This window comes from Dermochelys coriacea, chromosome 10 (genome assembly GCF_009764565.3).
Source record: "Dermochelys coriacea isolate rDerCor1 chromosome 10, rDerCor1.pri.v4, whole genome shotgun sequence".
Classification (NCBI taxonomy): Eukaryota; Metazoa; Chordata; order Testudines; family Dermochelyidae; genus Dermochelys; species Dermochelys coriacea.
This window is the reverse complement of record NC_050077.1, coordinates 28767433-28790779: the sequence shown is the minus strand read 5'-3', so window position 1 is coordinate 28790779 and position 23347 is coordinate 28767433. Positions and strand designations below refer to the sequence as shown.

Sequence of the window (23347 nt, the reverse complement as noted above, 5' to 3'; positions counted from 1 at the left end):
TGGCCTAAAGGTGTCTACTATGAAGGGAAAAGTGCTGTTGGCGTGAAAGAGATGAACCTCTCCATCACCCTTTGGCGTATGCAGCGACAGCAGATCAAGGAGCTGTGCACTAGCTATGTACCGACATTCTCAGCCACCCTAGGACTGACTGAATGGGCATACCACTCCACTGACACAGGTAATGCTCACCCAATTAAAGTCCAACCTTACCAGGTGTCTCCTCAAGCTAAGACTGCTATAGAAAGGGAGATCCAGGATATGCTACAGATGGGTGTAATCCGCCCCTCTGGCAGTGCATGGGCATCTCCACTGGTTCTAATTCCCAAACCAGATGGGGAGATACATTTTTGCGTGGACTACCGTAAGGTAAATGCTGTAACTCGCCCAGACAACTATCCAATGCCACACAGAGATGAACTATTAGAGAAACTGGGATGGGCCCAGTTCATCTCTACCTTGGACTTAACCAAGGGGTACTGGCAGGTACCGCTATATGAATCCGCCAAGGAAAGGTCAGCCTTCACCACACATGTTGGGCTGTATGCATTTAATGTACTCCCTTTCGGGCTGCGGAATGTACCCGCCACCTTCCAAAGACTTGTAGATGGTCTCCTAGCGGGATTAGGAGAATATGCAGTCGCCTATCTTGACAATGTGGCCATATTTTCGGATTCCTGGGCAGAACACCTGGAACATCTACAAAAAGTCTCTGAGCACATAAGGGAGGCAGGACTAACTGTTAAGGTTAAGAAGTGTCAAATAGGCCTAAACAGAGTGACTTACCTTGGACGCCAGGTGGGTCAAAGAACTATCAACCCCCTACAGGCCAAAGTGGATGCTATCCAAAAGTGGCCTTCCCAAAGTTAAAGAACAGGTTCAATCCTTCTTAGGCTTGGCCAGATATTACAGGCGATTTGTACCACAATACAGCCAAATCGCCGCCCCACTGACAGACCTAATGAAAAAGAAACAGCCAAATGACGTTCAGTGGACCGAAGAGTGTCAGAAGGCCTTTAGCCAGCTTAAAGTGACACTCATGTCTGACCCTGTGCTAAGGACCCCAGACTTTGACAAACCGTTCCTAGTAACCACTGATGCGTCCGAGCGTGATGTGGGAGCAGTCTTAATACAGGAAGGACCGGATCAAGAATTCCATCCTGTAGTGTTTCTCAGCAAGAAACTGTCTGAGAGGGAAAGCAACTGGTCAGTCAGTGAAAAAGAATGTTACGCCATTGTCTACACTCTAGAAAAGCTACGCCCATATGTTTGGGGACAGCGTTTCCACCTGCAAACCGACCATGCTGCGCTACACTGGCTTCATACCGCCACGGAAAATAACAAAAAAAGTATTCGGTGGAGTTTAGCTCTCCAAGATTTTGATTTCAACATCCAGCACATCTCAGGAGCTTCTAAAATGTGGCTGATGCACTCTCCCTTGAAAGTTTCCCAGAATCAACTGGTTAAAATCGTCCTTGAGATGTGGAAAATATTGTTAATCTTGATATAGTTGGTAGTATATTTAGAGGTGCATGTGTCTTATTAACTCTGTTTTCTCCTAGAGCTGTAGGAAGAAATCACAGCCAGCATTTCACCCTATCTGTGATTTGGGGGGCATGTCATAAATATAAATGGAAGGGTAAATACCTTTAAAATCCCTCCTGACCAGAGGAAAAACCCTTTCACCTGTAAAGGGTTAAGAAGCTAGGATAACCTCGCTGGCACCTGACCAAAATGACCAATGAGGAGACAAGATACTTTCAAAGCTGGAGAGGGAGGAGAAACAATATCTCTCTCTGTCTGTGTGATGCTTTTGCCAGGAACAGAAAAGGAATGCAGTCTCAGAACTTAGTAAGTAATCTAGCTAGATATGCGTTAGATTCTGTTTTGTTTTAATGGCTGATAAAATAAGCTGTGTTGAATGGAATGTATATGCCTGTTTTTGTGTCTTTTTGTAACTTAAGGTTTTGCCTAGAGGGATTCTCTATGTTTTGAATTTGATTACCCTGTAATATATTTACTATCCTGATTTTACAGAGGTGATTCTTTTACTTTTTTCTTCAATTAAAATTCTTCTTTTAAGAACCTGATTGCTTTTTCATTGTTCTTAAGATCCAAGGGTTTGGGTCTGTGTTCACCTATGCAAATTGGTGAGGATTTTTATCAAGACTTCCTCAGGAAAGGGGGTGTAGGGTTTAGAGGATTTTGGGGGGGAAAGATGATTCCAAGCGGGCTCTTTCCCTGTTAAATATTTTTAGATGCTTGGTGGTGGCAACAATAAAGTTCAAGGGCAAAAGGTAAAATAGTTTGTACCTTGGGGAAGTTTTAACCTAAGCTGGTAAAAATAAGCTTAGGGGGTTTTCATGCAGGTCCCCACATCTATACCCTAGAGTTCAGAGTGGGGAAGGAACCTTGACAGTGCCTAGTAACCATGGCTGAGTCCCTGAACCTCCCCCTGCTTAGCTAAATCTGCAGAAGGAACTGGAAGCGTTTCAGTATATGCTTCACAGAGGCCTTGGACCTAAGTTGTCATCTTAATAGTCTAGATGTAGCTTCCAGGACCTCTCTCCTACATGTTTCAATGTCATTGTTACCATGACTACTGGCTCCACCTCAGCACTCACCAAAAGTCCAAATAGTTGTGTCTCAGTATCTTCCACCTTTATACCAGGCAGGCAAGTCACCAAACAGTTCTCATGGTTACTACACACCCAACTACTTATATTCCTAATGACTGATGCTGGATTTGATTATGCAGTTTCAGCCTCTAAGTGTAAAGAGATTTCTATCATGAACAATTTTTTCCGTGCACAAGTGATTAGATCTATTCTGGGATTTTTATTTTATTCTTTCCATGCTTTGTTTCCTGATGCTGTATTTGTACTTAATGAATTCTGAGGATGATCCTGCACTGCTAATCCTATGTTGTAGAGATATCCGTGACCACAATTCTCTTTCTTCTATTTTAGATTCATAGACTTTAAGGGCAGAAGGGTCCTTTGTGATAATCTAGTCTGACCTCCTGCACGTTTCAGGCCACAGAACCTTACCTATCCACTCCTGTAATACATTCTACCAGTTTGAGAGACATTTGCTGTATTTTAAAAGGGCGATACATGTTAAAAACAGAGTAATATCTTACCAATGCAAACTTTTAAAATCTATTCAGTTTGACTAAATAGTAATTCCATTGGCAAATTCAAGGATCTTTTACTAAGAACGGCCTTTCAGTTCACTGATCAGAAGATTTTGCCCAAACAGAAGGTTGTCAGTGGATATTAGAATATTAAATCTATACTACCATAAAATTATTATATATTATGTAACACTAATCTTACTATAAGTATTTATAAGTACAATGACATTTTGGGGGAAACCAATAAAAGAGATTATTTGAGAAATACACTTCCATAATTAAACAATTTTGAGAAGAAAATTGACATCTTATTCTTCAATTTGTTTTGGGTTAAAAGTAGGTAACTGAATGAAAAGTCTATCCAATTTAGCCATAATCAATTTTGGCCTTTATTGATACAGTTTCAAACAGAATTATTGTTTCTTATCATGTCTAGACATACATGTATGCCAGTCAAAAAATAATAGACAAGACAGAATTGGTAAATGGGCCCAAGTTACTATATTCTGGGTCACCATGAAGTTCTTCCACCTTCCATGGTAGTTGTCGCCTTCTCTGATTCCTTGATCTGGTCCTTCAGTCCCATTCTTCAGTTTCTGTTACAGTGTTTCTCCAGTTTGGGCCCATGTTCACTTAGGTCTTTTGTACATTTCTGCATTATATATTACTTAATCTTTATCCATTTTTTTAGCACATCAATCCTTTGGATTTTAGGTAATCCATACATTAAGCTTCAATCACTCAGTTTATGTATTTTTCCCACTGGGTTTGCAGTTTCTGGTTCATGTTGTTTATGCATCACCTGGCACTAAGTCAGAAAAAGGATGTTTTTTTTTTAATTTATCATTATATGTTTCTATATCATTATTTACAACTTCCAACACAACCTGTCACCTTTGTTCTGTCAGCAATAATGTTTTAAGCAGGTTAGCAATTCTTTGTAAAAGAAGAATTGGCAAAATCACACTTATGCCTATTATCTCATCTGTACTTATTCATTGTACAAAATTACATATAATTAAAATTGGCTATCAAAGCTCTTAAACTCGTTGTTAACAATTCTTCGTGTTCTATTTCAATGTTATAAATCAGTGATTGTTATTCTGTGCTACCCTTAAGCTAATAGAAAGGGGAGATTGGAGAGCACGCTAGGATTCTTTAATGCCAACCTTACTTACCTTTATTTTTTTTAATTCAAAGTTTAGTTTTATTTGTGACTAATGACAAAAAAAACTTAATTAGATTTTTTCCTGTGAATGTATTTTGAGGGGTGCCTCAGTTTTAGGGCCTTGATGTATAGTTGCTTTTCATGGTATCTCAACAAATACTGCATTCACTTACTGATAATTAGTCTTGGAAAGGTTAGTATTAGTAAATATCTGTAAATGTTGATTTCACCAGGCACACACAACTGGCCAAAAATATTTACATCATTAAACATTGAAATTTACAGATAGGCAGAGTTGCTGGGGAACTTTTTGGAGTTTGATTTAAGGATATTTACTTTGATATTTTGACATGTTGCTGACCATTTGTGTTTTAATGGTTATATGGGATAAGTCTTTTAATCTCAGTCTATTATCATTGAATGATTGTCTGGCCTCTACATTGTCCCATAATTTCCTGCAATTGTGAAATTTAAATTGATAAAAATGGGGGGAATGCTTAAAATAAGCATAACTATTATGCAGCAAAAATATAAAAAAAATCAAAATCATCTGAGCCTGTTTATATTCGTCTCTAAAATTTTAAACTCTTCATAATTAATGATGTATCTCATGCCTAAGGAGTGAAATATTTATATATTTCAATATTTTAACAGAATTACTATTATTATTTTGTTAACATGACTGCAGTGGGAGTTCATATGATTGTCTGTGTAGCCTACAGAGTTGCTTTCTAGAAAACTCCGAAAAGAGGTCTTTTGTATAGTTCTCTTAGTGAGTCTGTTTTTTCTAAAACATTTACAACTGAAATGTTGTCATGGTAGTTAAATTCTTAAAAGCTCCTTATTTATCTTAATCTTTGGACTTTACATCATTTTTGTTCCTGCAAAAAAATCAAGGATAGTAATATATTTAAAGTTAACGTGTGCAATGACAATGAGAGGTGTGCGAACATATTAAATGTCCAAACATATTTTTGTATGACCCCATTTCACAGTACAGAACTTCACATTTTTAAAGAAACTGTTGTTTTGTGTAAAAGTCATATTCACTTGTAAAATATCAGAAATGTAAAATTTCAGATTTCAAACACACTAATTCATTTAAAAAAATTGAATATCATCTCTTTTAAATGTTTGAGTTTTTGATTGAAAATACAGTGGTTTTGTCTTCAATCAAAAAAGTGATTTTTTTTCATACGGAAATCAATTTTGAAAATTTGGAAAGAAAAAAAAAGGTATCTTACCTTGCAAGGGGGTTATTTACTTCTAGTGGCAATACAATACAGGTGAAAACCTGGCCCCATTGATGCTAATGCCTCCCATAACCCACCGCGTCAGAAGGTGGAGGGTGTCTTTATCTGGACCAGATAGAGAGAGGAAAAACTGAACCTTTTTAAGAAATGCAACTCCCCTCCCGTTCGGGGGACCAGATCGCAAGTGTGAATAATTGGGACACTTTTGGGTGGTGTATAATTGTGTATATAAGATGAAGCCCTAATATTGGGACAATGCTGATAATACTGGGATGTCTGGTCATCCTACCTCCCCTCCATGAGGGCTGGAAGAGGAGGGTTATATGGTTGATTCCTATTGGTTGGAGAGCAGGGTTAAGCATAAGCCTACTGGCTCCCTGGCTTATGGGGAGGGCTTATAAAATCAGAACAAACTATTTTCAAAGGAGCAAATCCTGTCTCCTCCACAGAGGGCTCAGAGCAAGTTGTGTGATTCCACCATGCATCATGTTTGATTTTGGCACAGTAATCATTACCAGAAGTGTCATTTAAATTACCCACTGTTCTTTTGAAATTTCCAGCAATGTTTAATGTTAAAGCTAAGCATAATAAATAAATAAATTTATCTTGATACTTTGCATTTTTAACAAATGACAGTTTAGAAGTTTGAAAATATTTCTTGAGCATTTTGTGTCTTTTCACCTGATAAAAGTAATTATCCTTTTCCCAAAGTGTTTCCAATAGGGCTAAGTTTAACAGCGCTCTTTTTTGTTTAATTACTTGCTTGTACATCATCATGGGTCTGGGAATAGTTCAAAAATCAATTTTCAATCATTTCACACCTGTACCAAAACCAAACACTGATAATGTTTATTGGTAGCCTGCCAACATTTGAGAAACAGACCACAGTAATGATGAAAAAAATATCCTTCATGAATGAAAAGTATAGTTTTGAAGAAATGATATAGACAAGCTCATTGAGATGATTTTTTTCTCTCTCCCAAGTATTATATCATTTTTCTAGACAAGCAAAACTCTTTTAGATGACATCACTGTTATCCTTTAATCTGTAGGAATGAGATATATTTCAGAAATGGAGCGAGGTTTCCTAATCCCTGATACTTGTACTTTTTTTTAATTTTACCCCTATGATGAGTTTCAGTTAAATTGAGGTAAGCTGTCTTTTTTTCACTGTGCAGTAACAGTTGTAGCTGGGCAAAACGGGTGACCAATTTTTCTTAAATATTATTGGAAAAATAGGACCGGATCCTACCATTGCAAAGTTGTAGGTGGACTCACACAGAGCCCCACAGAGGTCAATAGTGCCCCATGCAAGTGCAGAAATCTTCAGGAAGTTTGAAGGATTTGGAGCCTCATTTGTTTATTAGGGCCTGTCTATACTGGCAAGTATCTGCACACTAAAGCAGCTATTATAAGTGTAGATGCTTTATTGCTTTCTGTACTGTAATTGGCCTCTGGAGCTATCCCATAATGCCTCAAGTGACCACTCTACTCATTGTTTTGAACTCGGCTGCCCTGGAGACATGCACCCCTCCCCTTTCAAAGCACCATTTCTGACAGCAGTTGGATGCTATGCTGATCTGCTGGGACACAAAACAAACCATTAATGTGGAATGCTCATGCTGTTGAACACAGAGGCAGGTGTCTGTGTGTGTGGTGGTGGGGGGATAGGGGGATAGGAAAGAGAGAGAGAGAGAGAGAGATTGCTGTGCAGAGGGCCCAGGGAGGGAGATGGGGGTTGATGTCATGGTTGCTTCCTACCGCTGTCTGAACTTGCAAGACAGCATGCTGATACATTCTCTGTCCCCCAAAACACACTGTCTCTCTCCCCTCCTCCATACACACACGCACTCCCTGTCACACACTCTGCCCCCTCCCCCACATCAGTTGAAAAGCATCTGGCAATGTAGTAGGAAGCCCATGGAACAATGGAATTGGAAAACCTGCATCATGTGATGCTGTGTCTGCCCCATGAGACATTGCAACCCTTCCCAAATCACCCTGCAGCCAATTGCACTGTGGGATAGCTACCACAATGCACTGCTGTTTTTGCCATTGCAAGAGCTGCTAATGTGGATGCGCTCCAGCATCACAAGGAGCACAGTGTGGACACACAACAGCAGTTTAATTCCAACGTTTAAAGTGGTATAACTTGTGGCACAGAAACTTGTCATTGTAGAGCTACCCTTAGATTCAGATGGTTTGATATACCTTTACTTGTTAGCTGAGTTCCTTATTTTTATCCTTGAATAATAGCTTGTCTCCCTCTGTTGGACTTCTATATTCCTGGCAAAATATGCTAGTTTGAAGTGCTTTCCCATCATGCAGTTGAAAAGTATTTTGATTCTATGGAAGTACAAGCAATACGTTCTCTCTGTAATAAAACTGCTAGCTTGATTAAAAACAGTTATTTTTACCAAGAAACAACTAATTACATTGATAGCACATTATCAGAATATGTAACTTGAGTAGAAATGCAACAATAAATCAAGCGAAGTAATTATATAAATTGAAGCATCTTTTTGAAAAGTGAGATAACAAGTTGTCTGAAAAGTGTTATTTATTTCATACCAAGCTAATATTGTAAGAGCAAACAGTAGGACAAGTGAAGTGCATCAAAATATTAATTATACAGGTTTATCTTGAGGCTTATAATAAATGTTCATTTACTGCCTCTCTTCCAGGGAATTGCTGAAATAAGTTAACAGCATAACATTTTGAATTATTCAAAGGTATCTGAATAACTGCAGGTGGGGCTAAGTGACACCCAGGAAATGCTTTGATATGTAAACAACACAGACATGGTTTATGAAATCTCCTGCATGGTTTTAGAATTTTAAAAAGGTTTCTTATTGCACCTGTGCTAAGATTGCTTGAATCATGCCTTTATAAGTACATTTTCTGAACTACAAACCATTGAATAAGAAGTTGGAAAAAAAATGTTTTTATCTCTGTTGTGGTTTTATGGTATAGATTTTGCTTTTCTAAAATGGAAAAGTCATATATTTTTAACCTTCTTGTAAGACTTTCTGATCATTCTATTAGGTTTCCAAAACATGTTAGCAGATAAACATGGGAATTGCCATGCTGAATCAGACTAATTGTTTATCCAGCCAAATATCTTTATCTTTCCATAAACAGGTGACACAATGTCGTTTTAAGACCTTTCAGCCAGATTAGACTATGCCAGCTTCCTCAAAAATAGTCCTAGGGGGAGGGGGGCAAAGAGGAGTGGCACGGTATTCAGTATGTGGAATGCAAGGGCATACACAGGAATAAAAAGGTGGCCTCTTTTGGAGGGGCACTTTCTGCATCCCCTGCAGCCGGAGCAGCTGCTCTCCCCCTCCCATGGATCTCTCCCCATAGCCCCAGGACCAGAGGAGCTGTCATCTCCTGCCCCAGCTCAGGATTGGAGGAAATCACTCTCCTGGCTCCAGAAGAGTTCTGTGCACCATTGAATCGGAGGGTCATGCCCCTGCTTGCCCCCCATTGCACATGCCCCTGAAGGAATGCAAAACATTGAATATTTTAATTGGTTATTAAAGTAGGACTTTTCAAAATGACGCTCTCTAAGAATGACCTAATTCAAATCTGATTGGGCCAAGCTGTATGTTTCCAAGGTAGGACTTGCACCTGATTTCTCCAAAGACATTGGGAGGTGGCACTGCAAGGCTGAGTAAGTGAAGTTCCCAAACTGAAATAATCAATGGTAAGGCTGAGAGGCCTTGTCTTTCAAGTCAACAAGCCATCTGATGGAAGACTAACATTCCAAAATCTCCAAGACCTTTGCTTTCAGGAATGGAAGTCATGATGTCCTCACCCTGCACCCCCCAAAAGTCCATTAGTGAGAGCACTATCCCAGTCGGCTGTTTGGCTCCCTGACTGCAGTTCCACCACCTACTGTATGAAAGTCCAGAAGACTGAGAGAGCTGAGGAGTTTGTAAACCCCCTCTCAGCTTCAGTATATTATCTTTTCCTTTTTTTTAAGGATTTGAATGTGTAAAGCCCAGACACAAAGGAACCATAAAAACAAAGTTCCCCAGATTTAAACAACCCTTGATATCATCTCATAAAATTACTCTATATAGCATGTTTTGTGTCTAAAAATCCTGAGAGATCTGAGGTTATCCTTTGTAAATTCTGATAAATTATAGTTGTCAAATGTCTGCTTATCAAGAGAGCTCCAGCCCTGTTTGCCAGTTTCTTTAGTGGATGTCTTCCTTTAAATCCACTTCAATTTCTAGTTCTACTCCCAACCCCCCTTTAAGGTTGTTGGTTGTTTATGTGCTATCTGCCTTATGTCTTCACTGCAAAAAAGGTGTGTTTTTACATTCAGATAAGTAACTTGATGTACCTCTCTTGATGTAAAAGTTTAGTGAAGGGACGGCACAGATAATTTTTACCTTGATGTAGCTAGTTAAAATTATCTCTTTACCGCCATATGGGGTTTATGTCAACTAGCTATGTCTCTCCCGTTGGCTGTCTCGATGTAAAAAATAACCCCCAAACAATTTTTTCCATTGAATATATAGCAGTAGTTTCCCATTAGGTAAAATGAGGATTATAGAGTGGGATTTTTCAGAATAACTCAATGTTAGTATAAGTCTTTTCCTGTTGAAGTCAGTTGTAGAACTCCAATACTTTTCAGTGGTGGCAGAGTTGGGCCAACATAACGTCCACATTACAGTAAGGGAAATCATTATCATTTGTGAAAAACTTGGTGATTCTCACAACAATGGCAGCAGGCAGATTGATAGTGTTACAGTGGTGGGAACAGCCGAGTGCTTTCATTCTAACATCCCATTTTCTGACACCTGTTGGCTTTCTGCCCAGCTACCTTTGCCTCGCCCCAATTGGGAGTGTACAAAAGACAAGAGATGTCAGTACATGCATATATGGGAAAACTTTTCAACTATATTTTGAGTTGAAACTGTTGCCCCTTGTTTTCTTTCCTTATACCTGTAATATAAAATTCTGTTGTTCACAGATTGCTTTAGAAAAGTGAGCCTTAGAAAAAGACCATCTTCATTGCCAAACAGGGCAATATCTTTCTTTAGTTATTCAGGATATAACAAACAAAAACTGTAGCAGAGCTCAAATTGCTAAAACAGTTCTAAAAATGCATGCTTTCCAGAATTGCTCCCCCCAATGATTTCCAACTAGAGTACCTGAATAATCTTTATTGCCAAAATTATTGTTGTTTTAACACACTCTTGAGTACTAAAAGCTCTAGAAATAAGCAACCTTCTTAAAAGTAATTTATACCACTGAAAGGTGCTCTGCTATGCTCTGGTTTCCAGACCTTAGTGTAATTAACCAATGGTTTGGGGAGCATGGACTTGCTAAGGCATAAGATACTAAACATCTTGTAATGGAGGAGTAGTAAGAACATCAGAAGTAGATGCTGATGGTATATAGTGATGATGCGAGTTAATTGATCAGGAGCTGCAAGATGCTGTGGAAATGCCACAATTTCCAGATGAGCTTCCACATGTGAGGCCAAACTATTCTGGGTAAAACAGAAGGTTAATGTGGCAAGAAGAAGATGAAGCAAATGCAAAATGGACAAAGATCATGTGGGAACTGGAAGCTAGAACTTTGTGATGGAAAGAAAGAAAAAAAATACATAATCCGGAACTGTCAAAGGATAATGGTATTTGCCATTGTTGGTGACAGAGTACTGGAATAGCTGGACCACTGATCTGATCCAGTACATCAGTTCTTATGATCCTATATTATGTGTCAAAGTTTTTATGTCTTTTTGATAGATTTGGCTTTGATGGCTGATGTGGTAACTATATACTATAATCTGACTTTTTTAAAAAAAATGGGCCACATTCTCTGCTGGCATAACTCTCCCTTGCTTACATTTGCAACCAATGGAGTTATGCCAGCAGAGCATTTGCCCTCTTACAATAAGGTGCACATATTCTGTATAAAGAAAAGGAGTACTTGTGGCACCTTAGAGACTAACAAATTTATTAGAGCATAAGCTTTCGTGAGCTACAGCTCACTTCATCGGATGCATCGGATGCTGTAGCTCACGAAAGCTTATGCTCTAATAAATTTGTTAGTCTCTAAGGTGCCACAAGTACTCCTTTTCTTTTTGCGAATACAGACTAACACGGCTGCTACTCTGAAACCATATTCTGTATGTATCTAATATCCCAATTAGCAAAGTAATCTTGTGCTATTTATTTTCTGACTGCTATTGTTTTCCTCTATAGATGGACCAGTATTGCTGGAGGGGAGGAAAGGAATCCAGATTCCCTTTGTAGTTGAAAAGAGTTTAAAATGAGCCCTGCATTGGAGGTTTGTGTGCTGGGCTTGTCACATGGTTGATGCTGTGTTAGTATTTAGCTTTAGCCTTGGAGTATATGGTCTGCAGTTTTAGTTTCAATATTGTTTGAATCTTAAGTGTTAGGTTCAAATGAACTGGTGAGAGATTTGCATCAACCAGCAGATTCATGTTCCAGCCCAAAAAGCCTTTGAGCTTACTCTTTATTGATAAAAGGTCTTATTTCACAAGTGTCAGATTACTGGTGTGAAGCTACTGATGCTGTGAGTGATGGTGAAGGTGCTATTACCCACAGTTTGTCTAGTTCGTTATATGCTGAGGGAGCGTTACAGGTGGAGAAAAAAATGTCTAGACCTGGTTGTTCAGGAGTGCACAGGAAACCTCTGAAAGCAATGAAAATTTGTACATTTTGGGCATGGGCATAGTTAGGGCTACTAAGAATTTGAATTAGAAAGTCATTTTTGCACTTGAACTGCCATTGAGACCGTGTGATTTTTTCCTATTAACTGACGCAATCCTGGACAACTGCTATTTATGAGCCGTTTTATGGCTATAGGCTTGTGGAAAGTTTGACGTTTGCTTTTGTGTTTTACGATAATTATTTTAATAAAAAATGAGAATATAAAATATAATGTTGTTTCCTCATGTATGCATTAGAACTGCCTTCCTCTCCCTACTTTTTTATTGTGGGGCTCCTGTTTCATTAATAGTATATATACTTAACTTCATATAATGGAGTTCTCACCATGTTCTAAACAACATATGCATCCACATAGATATTTAATCCATATTCCTCTTCTCCACATGTTGTGATTGGGTAAGTGAAATAACCAAATATTTCTCCCCAAGTTTGGCTGTTCCTAAAGTTTCCCTGCAAGACCTCATTTGTCCCAGCCCCTAGTTTCCTTCTGCCTCAAAGAGAACTTCTAATCTCTCTTTCATCCTGGTTGAAGTTAACCTATCATAGTGACTGAACAGTAATAACCCTGTGTCTTCACACAATATTCAAGCACATGACACCAGAATCATTCAACAAAGTAACTCTGCATCCCTGTGGGCAAAGTATTGAAGTCTTCCTGTTAACTGAAACAAATGCCAATATTATCTGTACTCTCTTAAGATTTTCTTGTCTTAAAAACAATTCCAAGTATAAATAACAGGTAGGTCCTTCTTTGTGGCAAATTTGATTTTTACTGGATGAGGGTCTAATCCTTACTTCTTTTGCGGTTTGCCAACAGCTAATCTCTGGTGATTCATTATATATTTTATCAGTTCTCCAAATTAGAGGATATGCAATTCTGTTAGAAATATATCTTGTTTATAATTACAAACAATAAAAATGTTTTGATTCAGAAATGATTCTTTCTCATACCCCATCCAGTGCTGTGAGGTGATGCCAGTTTAGAAAAAACTCAGAATGTGGTTTTATGGATTTGATTTATGTATCTACTGTTGCAGTGCAATATAGGAGGTAACCAACATGTACACTTTAAGTTAAAAAATATAGTGCAGTGTTGCCACATAAAATCTTCAGAGTTTTATGTTTTCACTAATTGCCAATGCTTTGGCTTTGTTGTGTACTGTACACAGAGAATATGGTGATAATAAACAATACTGACAAAGTGTAATTGTAAAGATTTTAATGGCACCCCTAGTAGAAATATTACCATTTTACATGAAAAACTTTATTAAAGTCAAGTTGAAAGTTCATATCAGTGACTTGAGTCCATGGTAACTTGCATGAAAAAAAAATACAGGGTTAATGTAGCAGTTCACAAACAAGGCATCACTGATGCCAGCTTACCATCCTCCATTTATTGCATGTAGAGCATTGAAAATTTGTACAATGGAAAAGTGGTTTTATTTCTTGTTTCATGCATAATGCCTAATTCTAAGTGTGAAGATTTGTCATCACACGGCCTCTCAATGTTTTCATATACGTGCAGTAATGAATGGTACGGTAAGTGTGTGGTTTATATATGGATACATGCTAGCTTTGTCTAAAGACACTTTAGAAAAATGACTGACTCAGGGAATAGCTGGTTCCAATCCTGTGAGACAATAAGCACCTTGCAGGATCAGGCCCTTTATGAAGAGCAGGGAATGACTGCCTTTAGTATGTTTTCAAATCAGAAATTTGTAAGACTCTTGCATTGTTCTGTGTGTTACTGTAAAGAAAGCTGTTGTGTAGCCCAGTCATGATATGCTTATGATTAAAGCATTCTAGTTTCTGTAGTCCCTATTAAAATGAAACTCTTTTGTTACAGATGGCTCAAGAAGGGTGCTTCTTTAGTTTTACTACATAATATCTAGCTCTAATTTTACCAGAGAGATTAGCTGCTTTGAAGTGAATATTTAGGAAGTACCTAAAGTAGGGTGACCATATTTCCCAAAGGGAAAATGGAACGCCATGTTGGGCTGGCCTGAGCTACCCTCCCTGCTCAGGAGGGCAGGCAGGGCTTAGGCGAGCAGTGACACGCATACTAGATAGGGTGACCGTATTTCCTAGTGGCTGGGCCTGGCATCGCTACTCACTTGAGCCCTATCTCCCTTCCCTGCATGGGGCTTTCATTGCTGCTTGCCCCCTTCCCTTGCACGTTCCTCCGCACCCCACTTTTTGACAAAATTGGGCATTTGTCCTGTTTGTTCAAGACAACTAATCAAGGACATCCGGGACAAGGATTAAAAAAGGGACTGTCCTGGCCAAAACGGGATGTATGGTCATTGTAACCTAAAGGTTTGGTGGGACAATGAGAGAAGCTCTCATCGCTGGCATTGCAGTGTTGGAGAGCAGCTCTGTACTGTGCGGTTTGCCTCCTTTACTGCTTTGGTATTGACTCCCATGCAGGGGTAGTTATCAAGAGCTTCAGAAACATTGGGTTTTATTGAGCAAAATACTTAAACTAGCAGTTGGTGGTTGTACATGTTTCCTGTAATTAAAACAATAATAATTCTGAAAGAGGAAGCTGATTTTAGATGGGGATGAAGGTATTCTCCTTCATGATCACAGTCATACTTCGTGACCCAGACCTTGTTCAGATATCTCTCCAGAGAACATTAGTGTCAACAAGATTCTTGGGGCATGTCTATACTGCAGTTGGAGGTGTGATTGCAGCACATGTAGAGATACCAAGTTAGGCTTATGTCAGCTACCACAAGTATCAGTAGCAGTGATAAAACAGCAGCCTGGGAGTTAGTAGCATTCCAAATCTTTGGGCACCTTCAGACACCTTCCATAAACAAAACAACCAACTAACTAACCAACCAACCAACCAAAAACCAGACAGGTGTAGCCTTCTTTCCCCCAAATGTGACATTTCCTCCTAAAACTACATTCTTGAGAGGAAAGTAATGTTCAGTTCAGGACCAGTGATTGATGAGAAGTATGATGTAACAACAGTGGTCACCATTAAAAAGGAAGAATTTTCCAACAGTTATGGGCACGCAGTGGTATCTGTGATACTATAATATTACCCATACTTTAATAGATCTTTGGTAACTTGGGCAAGTGCTGACTTTTTTAATACTTCTGCTGAAAGCTTGCAAGCATTGGGTGCGTTATTCATTGACATGTGTTTGTGTGTGTGCACAAGCACATTATTACTGTGGTAAATATACATTTTTGCTGTTAGTGATGGATAATTATAGTTATAACTCGAGTTTTTTTCAAAATTCCTTAACCCAAATTTGGAGTATAGTGCTGACATTTGAGCTCCTTAAGGCAAGATTGAGTTTCAGCCATGCAGAGGATATGTTTTGGGGTGAGAAGGTGAAGGGTGTATGCAATTTTTAAAAAGCTTTTTAGGTTTAAAAAATAGTTAAATCTTTCTCTTCTGAGAAACAGTCAGTAATTTGTACAAAATGGACTAAACTTCAGTTCCAGTATACAAGGTAACTTAATCCTTTGCATAGAAGCTTCACTCTGTGTGCACTTGTGTAGAACTTATAATGATAATTATATCCATTGTGATCTAATGCTAAACATTCTTTCACATGAAGATAACTGTAACAAACCTTTGCTGGTAGTTTTAGTATTTCCCTATTGTTACATTTTTAAAAAGATGAGGCCAGTGTGAATTCCCACTCTGCTACTAAACCTTTTTTAGGTTGAAATGAATACTGATAAGGAGATTATCTTTCTGAAGAAAATGTGTCAATGTTTTACAGTGCAGTTCTCTGCACCTCTAACAATCGAATACCATTTTTATTCTTAAGCTTCTTTTCCATTCAGGTAATAAGGTATTTTGATTATTAACATTTTTACTTTTAAAAAGTGAGAGCTAGAGATCACGCAGTAGTACAGTATAGTATGCTGTGGTTAAACAGAAGAGGCTGTTGGCTTTAAAATTTTATTTCTTATGGAGCAAGTGTTGAATTATGAAGCAGAAAAATAAAATGTTCTTGGCGGTATAAATAAAACAGTAATCAAAGGAAGTATATCAGAGGGGTTTTTTTATTTCCTTCTCACAGTCCAATTTATGCCTTTGTGGATTGTTGGGACATTAATCTTGATAATAGAAATGGAAAGCTGCATTTCATTGAAAAATGGATTTGAAGTAAAACTCTGATAAATGAACAAAACCACACACTATATCTAAACCACATACTATCTAAAACTTTTTGATTGTTTTGTAATATTTTTCAGTTTGTTAATTGTGCATGTATAGTAATATCATATGCTAACATTTGAGTGATTAAAAAGATAATTTGTGATCCTGCAAACATGTAAGCAATTGAATAAATTTACTCATGTGAATAGTCCCATTTGAATTCAGTGGGGATTTTCAGGAGAGTAAAATTACTCACATGTTTAAGTATGTCCAACATTGTAGAATTGGGACCTCAATCTCATTCCTCACATCTGCAGGATGCTTGGGGATGTGGTGAGGGTGATATTCTTGGCTCAAAGAGGATGTGGAAGATGAAGTGATTTTGTTAGTATCCATATGGATCAAGAAGTATATTCAGAGAGTCTAATTCTGCCCTTCTGACTGAACGATAGTACTGCACTGCAGGACTCTTTATGGGAAGAAATGGGATGCTTTTGTTGAAAGGCTATACAGTATACAAAATAATGCTTTTCACTAGGGCTGTCGATTAATCACAGTTAATCACACTGTTAATAGAATGCCAATTGAAATTTATTAAATATTTTGGATGTTTTTTTCTATATTTTCAAATATATTGATTTCAATTACAGCATAGAATATATCACCACAAAAGGTTTTCCTCCTTCCCCCCCTCCTTCCTGCTGGTAATAGTCTTAATAGTCATCTTAAGTGATCACTCTCCTTACAGTATATATGATAAAACCCATTGTTTCATGTTCTCTGTGTGTATATAAATCTCCCCACTGTATTTTCCACTGAATGCATCCGATGAAGTGAGCTGTAGCTCATGAAAGCTTATGCTCAAATACATTTGTTAGGCTCTAAGGTGCCACAAGTACTCCTTTTTTTTTGCGAATACAGACTAACACGGCTACTACTCTGAAATGTGTTCGAACAGAATTTTTCATGTTCCTATTGCACTTTTTTTCCTTTGCCCTGATGTTCTAAGGATTTCCTTTTAGTACATATGAACATCTCCTTTTGACAGACAGTGAAAATTAAAAGATATAGCTAGGCACAGGAAACTGGAACCCAAATATGCCCCCTGGGTTTTCATTTACAGTTAGGAGCTACAGACACAATTACTGCTGACAGAAATTCAGAGGCCAGTGGCAGAGTGCATGTGGCAGTAGACTCATGCCAGGCAGTAATTGGGAAGATTATTTTTAATCAGAGCATATCCTACAGCCCAAACATTAGAAATTGCTTGTAAGGCTGACAGGAAATTAAACTGAGACCAGACAAAAAGCCTCAAAATAGGAATAATATTGTTAGGAGTGTAATGATGGGAAAGCTCACAGCTTGCTGTGTTTGGCTGCTCTCTAAAGGGTATGACTTTTAACTTACAGCAACAGATAACATTGTCTAATTGCATTTTAGAAGTGAACTAAAATTAAAACCAGAAGCAACCGTTTATACCTGCGCTTAGGAGAAGATGCAAAGCACCAGATGTGTGAGCCAGTGTTAGCATTTGTACTTCTCGTATTTGTGTTTGTATTCATTTCTATTTTTACTCTGGCCTTTTTATAGTTCCTAAGGGAACCACTTAAGTTGCCAAAATAATGCAAGGTAATGAAATTTCAAGGTGCTGGTGATTATGTACCAAGCCATAAATGACCTAGATGGACACTTGCTGCAGTACAATCTGTGCTTGTGTGGAATGCCTAAGGCAACTGCCCCAAGGAAGCTGAGGCCAGGGCAGCCTCAGTAGTATGTCCTTACTTCTTGATATCCTCAGAAATTCACCGCAGCCCAGAAGTTAACGAGGATTATAGAATTCTCATCTTAAAAACAAACACACACAAATAGGGAAACTCTATCTGAAAGGAATAATATTTATGGGAAGCTATGCACTGCATTCACTTATGGTATTTTGAATGGTTTGGGGAATGAACAATCTTTACATTTGATTTCACGTACAAAGTATTTGTGTGATATATAGATTTGCTATAGATTCAAAATGCATATAGTGCTTGTGTTTTGTAAGAATACTGATTTTAGAGAGCACATACTACAGATGGCATATGGAAATGAAAACTATATATAGGGATGCACTTTTGTCATGAAAAGCATGGCTGAGCAGGTTATAACTGCTGGAATACAATGAATGATTCAGTAAAATATTAACTGCCACCACATTTCCATCAATAAAAAGGTGGCATGGGGTAGAGTGTCATCCTATTTTAATGTATTTTAATATATAAGCAAGGAACACTTCAGTTGTCCTATGATCCAGAGCTTTCTTCTTCTCTTTATTTATATTCATTTTTCTTTCACAAAAATTCTTTGAGTTGTACAACTGAAAAAGTATAGAAAAAGTTAATTGCCATTTTAAAATATTTACATGAAGAATATACGCGTGTGTGTGTATATATATATATATATATGTTATAAAATTACACCAGGAAATTGAACTATCACAATGTTTTAGTTATAGCTATGCGATTATGTACAGTAACCACTGTGACAAAGCTCTGTCCTTGCCTCCGTGGGTCCCGCGTTTCCTGGCAGATTTCGCTAGCCTCGGAGGCTCACTCTGACCCTCCATGTAACCCTTCTTTCTCTAGAGGCAAGAGTCACAGTCTACTTAGTCATTTTCATCATAAGCCAGCGAGGGAGGTGAGGAGAAGTTATCCTTCCTTGCACAGTCTCTGTTGTCTCCCAGTCTCTGTGATTAATCAGGTGGCAAAGGTGGTGGTGGGGAGCCCATGCCCACCCTCTACTCCGGGCTCCAGCCCAGAGACCCTAAAAGTATCAGCTATGGTAGCTGACCTTTTAGAAACATGACATGTACAATTCCCTGGGCTACTTCCCCCACAACAGCCCTCACTTCCTCAAGCTCCACTTCACCCTTACCTCAGGGCCTCCTTCCTTGTGCCTGATATGGTGTGTACTACTCAGCCTCTCCAACCGCACAACTTCTTCCCACAGCTCCTGACATCCACTCCCACCTGACTGACTGAGAGGCTTTTAACTAGTTTCAGCCAGCCCCGATTGGCTTCAGGTGTCCCAATCAACCTAGCCTTCTCCCTGCCTTCTGGAAAGTTCTTAATTGGCCCCAGGTGTCTTAATTGACCTGGAGCAGCTGCCATTTCACTTATCCTGGTACCAGGGATTTCTTTAGCCTGGAGCTAATATATCTATCTCCCACTACTCTTCCATAGCACCCGGATCCCAATAAGACTACTCTTCCATAGCCATCTGGCTTGCCCCATCACACCACACAGAATAGATAAAATCGTAAAGCTAACTTAGAGTGCAGGCTTTAAATACGTTTCAAAGCATGTCTGCCATTCCCCCTACCCGCCTAACCCAAATCCCTTTTATAATCACAATAAAACACTTGTCAGGCATTGTTAGGTTGTAATCATAGTTCTGTCTTGTGCTTTGCAGTACACTAAAGGAAGTAGTTAGAACACAACAGTGCACACACTGCCTTTCCTTATTGCTCACATGAAAAAGTACTGACGTTCAAATTATGTGTTATTGATTTTGTTCTTTTATTGTGAATTTTAAAATTGTTTTAAGATTATACAGCCTTTTTGCTTGTAAGGTGTAATCCAGCTTCATTATCAAATAGCAGAGAGAAAGAAAGAAATGTAATATAAAATGTACTTTATGCATTAAATTACACTCCCCTCGCTCCCTCCCTCCGTCCCTCATTTTCCTGGAAAATAAATATGCACTTTTAAATATTTTTGGATCAAAGAAACCATTTTGTGGTTGTGCAATCCTTAAGATTATTGAGCTATTTTGAAAGACAATGTAAAAAATGGGAGAGGGTTAAAAAAACACACACAAAATCTCAAACTAATTTCTTCTTCCCAATAAATATGTTTTGTTTCTCTTAGGAAATCACACAGAAGCCCCATGCAAGTGGTGCCTTCAGTTTTCATGAGCGAAGCCTTTTTTCTGTAAGTACCACTGTTTGTTTTGTTTTTCTTCCTGTACTTATATTTTGTTAGGCCCTAGAGCAGGATTGAGAGCTCAGGTCTGTAATCATAAAGAATCAGAAAAGGCTTTGGTCTTCACATTTTGTTCTAGCTAATAGTGCATCTTGAGACATGCAGAACAGAAGTACAAGGCACAGAGTGGAGTGTAATCCATAACAAACAGTGGAACCATGTGCAACTGACTTATTTAATCAATTCTTTTTCCCGTGCCTGGCCAAAGGTTAAAACAATATATATTCTCTCTGTTATTTTCATTTCACACATTAAGGATATGTCACTGTGTCTTATTTTTTCTACCTTTGGATGATACTTCAAAAGCATAAAGAAATGCTTTTGTGTATACCTTAGTCAATTCAGCCACTTTTTCCCTTAAGCCATCTAGGACCAATTCCTTTTTACTTTTGTTGTACAAGTGTTCATATAATGCAAATATGAGGAATTAAGCCCCCCCTGGCTTTTAGGGCATATATAAAAGTGTTCTGGTGTTAATTATTTTTTACTTTTTCCTGACCTGAAAATTAACTGTAATAATTAGGCACAAGCATGGTGATTCTCTCTTCTAAATCACTGATTATTTTCATGTTTAGGATTCTTTTTTCGCTTGAATATCTTGTTTTATCTTGAACATAGATGCTAATTGTGCTCAGTGAACCATGTCTGTTGAGGATTTGTTTTACAAGAAAGGGATTTATTATACCTCATTAGTAAATAATAAATACTAATATGTAATAGAAAAAGTAATTTTAGGAAATGAGTCAAGGTAGATCTTTTGACTTCTTTTATAATATGATTTATTTTATGATATCTCTTTTCTTTTTTGCAATTATTTTAGTACATCCTCTCCTACTTAAAAAATAATCCCACAACTTGGTGTCTTCATCATGTGTAATGAATGTTAAATGTTATTAAGATGCTGCAGAAGCAGCTCCATATTGAAGGTTGCAAGATCCACTGTCTGGAAGAAAGGCAGGAGGCAAGGGATGTGGTTTTATTAGGTTGCATAATGCAGGTCACTGTGTCCTCAGGCATTTCCAGCAGCAGGGCTCCTGTCAGACATCTCCCTTCCTACCCTGGTCCCAGCCAGCCCATTGCTGGGACCCTGCTGCGCTGCCCTCCCCTTGTATAAGAGGCACTGAAAAGGAGTAGGGTGTTGGCTCCCTATTGTTAGAAGTCCTGTGTCCCCCGCCCCCAGCTTCCCTAAGGGATGTTTACCTCTGAATCCTCTTCCAGTCCTTCTTGTCTAATCACTGTATTCTTTCCATAATGAATATCTGCGTTGGATAGACATCTGCCACAATTTTTAGTTACTAAATTGTGACATGGTAACCTAATCTGTCTGCCCACCCCACTTTGGGGGAGGCAAAAAAACCTCACCCCGCCTTGGTTAGCCTGGTGGTGAGGGAAAAATCCCTTGCCAGCTCCCAAGGAAAAAAAGTGGCTAGCATAATGCTCACAGAGGATCATGAAGAAACTTGGTTCTATTTTGATTCCATGTGTGGAGGAGTGGGTATTGCTAGCACAATCCTAGTGAGAGAGGAGTTTTCTAGAACTGCCTATGGTATAAGTACCACACGCCTCCCGTCAGCTGGAAGATCAGTGCCTTCCGTATCTCCCCAGGTCCAGCTGCTTCTGGTTCCACCTTGCTCTCTCCAGGTAAACCCTATCCTTCCTCCCTCCTCTTCTTCTCCAATTGCAGAGTAAGCCCTTATGGTGGGGAAGAAGCCCTTTTCTTCCAGACAGCCGGACAAGGATACATTGCATGTGGTTCTGGGGAACACATTCTTAATTGAGCTGAATTAACAGAAAACAAGTAAGCAATTTTGCCCTCAATTGGTGTGTGTAGTTCCCCTTAAGTAAAGAGGAGTTACACTTGTGCACTGAAAGGAGAACAGACCAAATTTTTCTTTAGCTTTCAGATATATCAGTATTAGTAGCTGAGTGGCTTTCTTAAATTTTATGTCATTCAGGGGATTAGGCATACAGTCATTTTTAGTAATAAAAGGCATTTCATTCCTAATTCCCTTGTGCACCACATGGAAAATCATCCCCATAATGTCTTTGAAGTCGTATTTCAATATTTCAGGAAAGCTGAATGACTTTGTGGATGAAGCAATGGCTGCTCATCTTGAGGCCAAGTTTGAATCAATTTAGTAGTTCTAAATGTGCTTGTTGCTTCTTAGCTTTTTTTCTATCACACAACAGTCCAACAGCTCTGAGCTGGATTTGACACTATTGATAGTTTCTGCTAGAAAAATTCTAGTACAAATGCAAGAAGGAGGCTGAAGTTTCTAACCGATGGGAGACAGTGGTCCCAGAGATAATTAGCGGAATGTTGTGAGGGAGCTGACATTAATTTGTCCATGATATAATATGTCAATATTTACAAATGCAGTTTTAGAAAAAAAATAGTAATCCCCCTTCAATATGTTAACAGAGATTTATAGTGTACAACAATAAAGAATAAAGAAAACTCAGTTGGAATTTTGGGAATGTTTAATGAAGCCAAATCTCTGTGATCAGAATGTATTATTTTCCCTTGTGAGCATAATCTCACCAGCACAATGAATATCAATCAATTACTTGGGCTAAGGGATCTTTTTTCTTTCTTTCTTTTTTTTTTCTTTTTTATTGAGCTGAGACCAAAGTCCAGCATGTTGCCTGGTAACAGACTATGTAGATGAATTGGCTCCTAAATACACCATATGGCTGGGTGTTACGCCCTATTCACCCGTGACATGGTATACACATGTAGTACATTACTGATTATAAAATGGTTTATCCTGTTCCATTATTTAGAATAGGATTTAAACTATCAATACAAATGAAGCTAAGAGTTACTCACAAGAATAGAGTTGTCTGTAATGACGTTAATTTTTGCTTCAAGGATCAAAAGAATGGGCATAATGCTACCAGTAGAGCTTGTATGGCATAT

At 38.4% G+C, this 23347-nt stretch overlaps 1 protein-coding gene across 21 annotated transcripts in view; it reads left to right on the top strand.

Moving 5' to 3' along the window:
- Positions 1-23347, top strand: part of RBFOX1 (RNA binding fox-1 homolog 1) — a 2470149-nt gene that overhangs the window by 1156989 nt on the left and 1289813 nt on the right. For all 21 annotated transcript variants that reach the window (XM_038419714.2, XM_038419715.2, XM_038419718.2 and 18 more), the window contains one exon: positions 20314-20376. In XM_038419714.2, coding sequence (XP_038275642.1) covers positions 20314-20376 — 63 coding nt within the window. The remainder of the gene's footprint in view (positions 1-20313; positions 20377-23347) is intronic.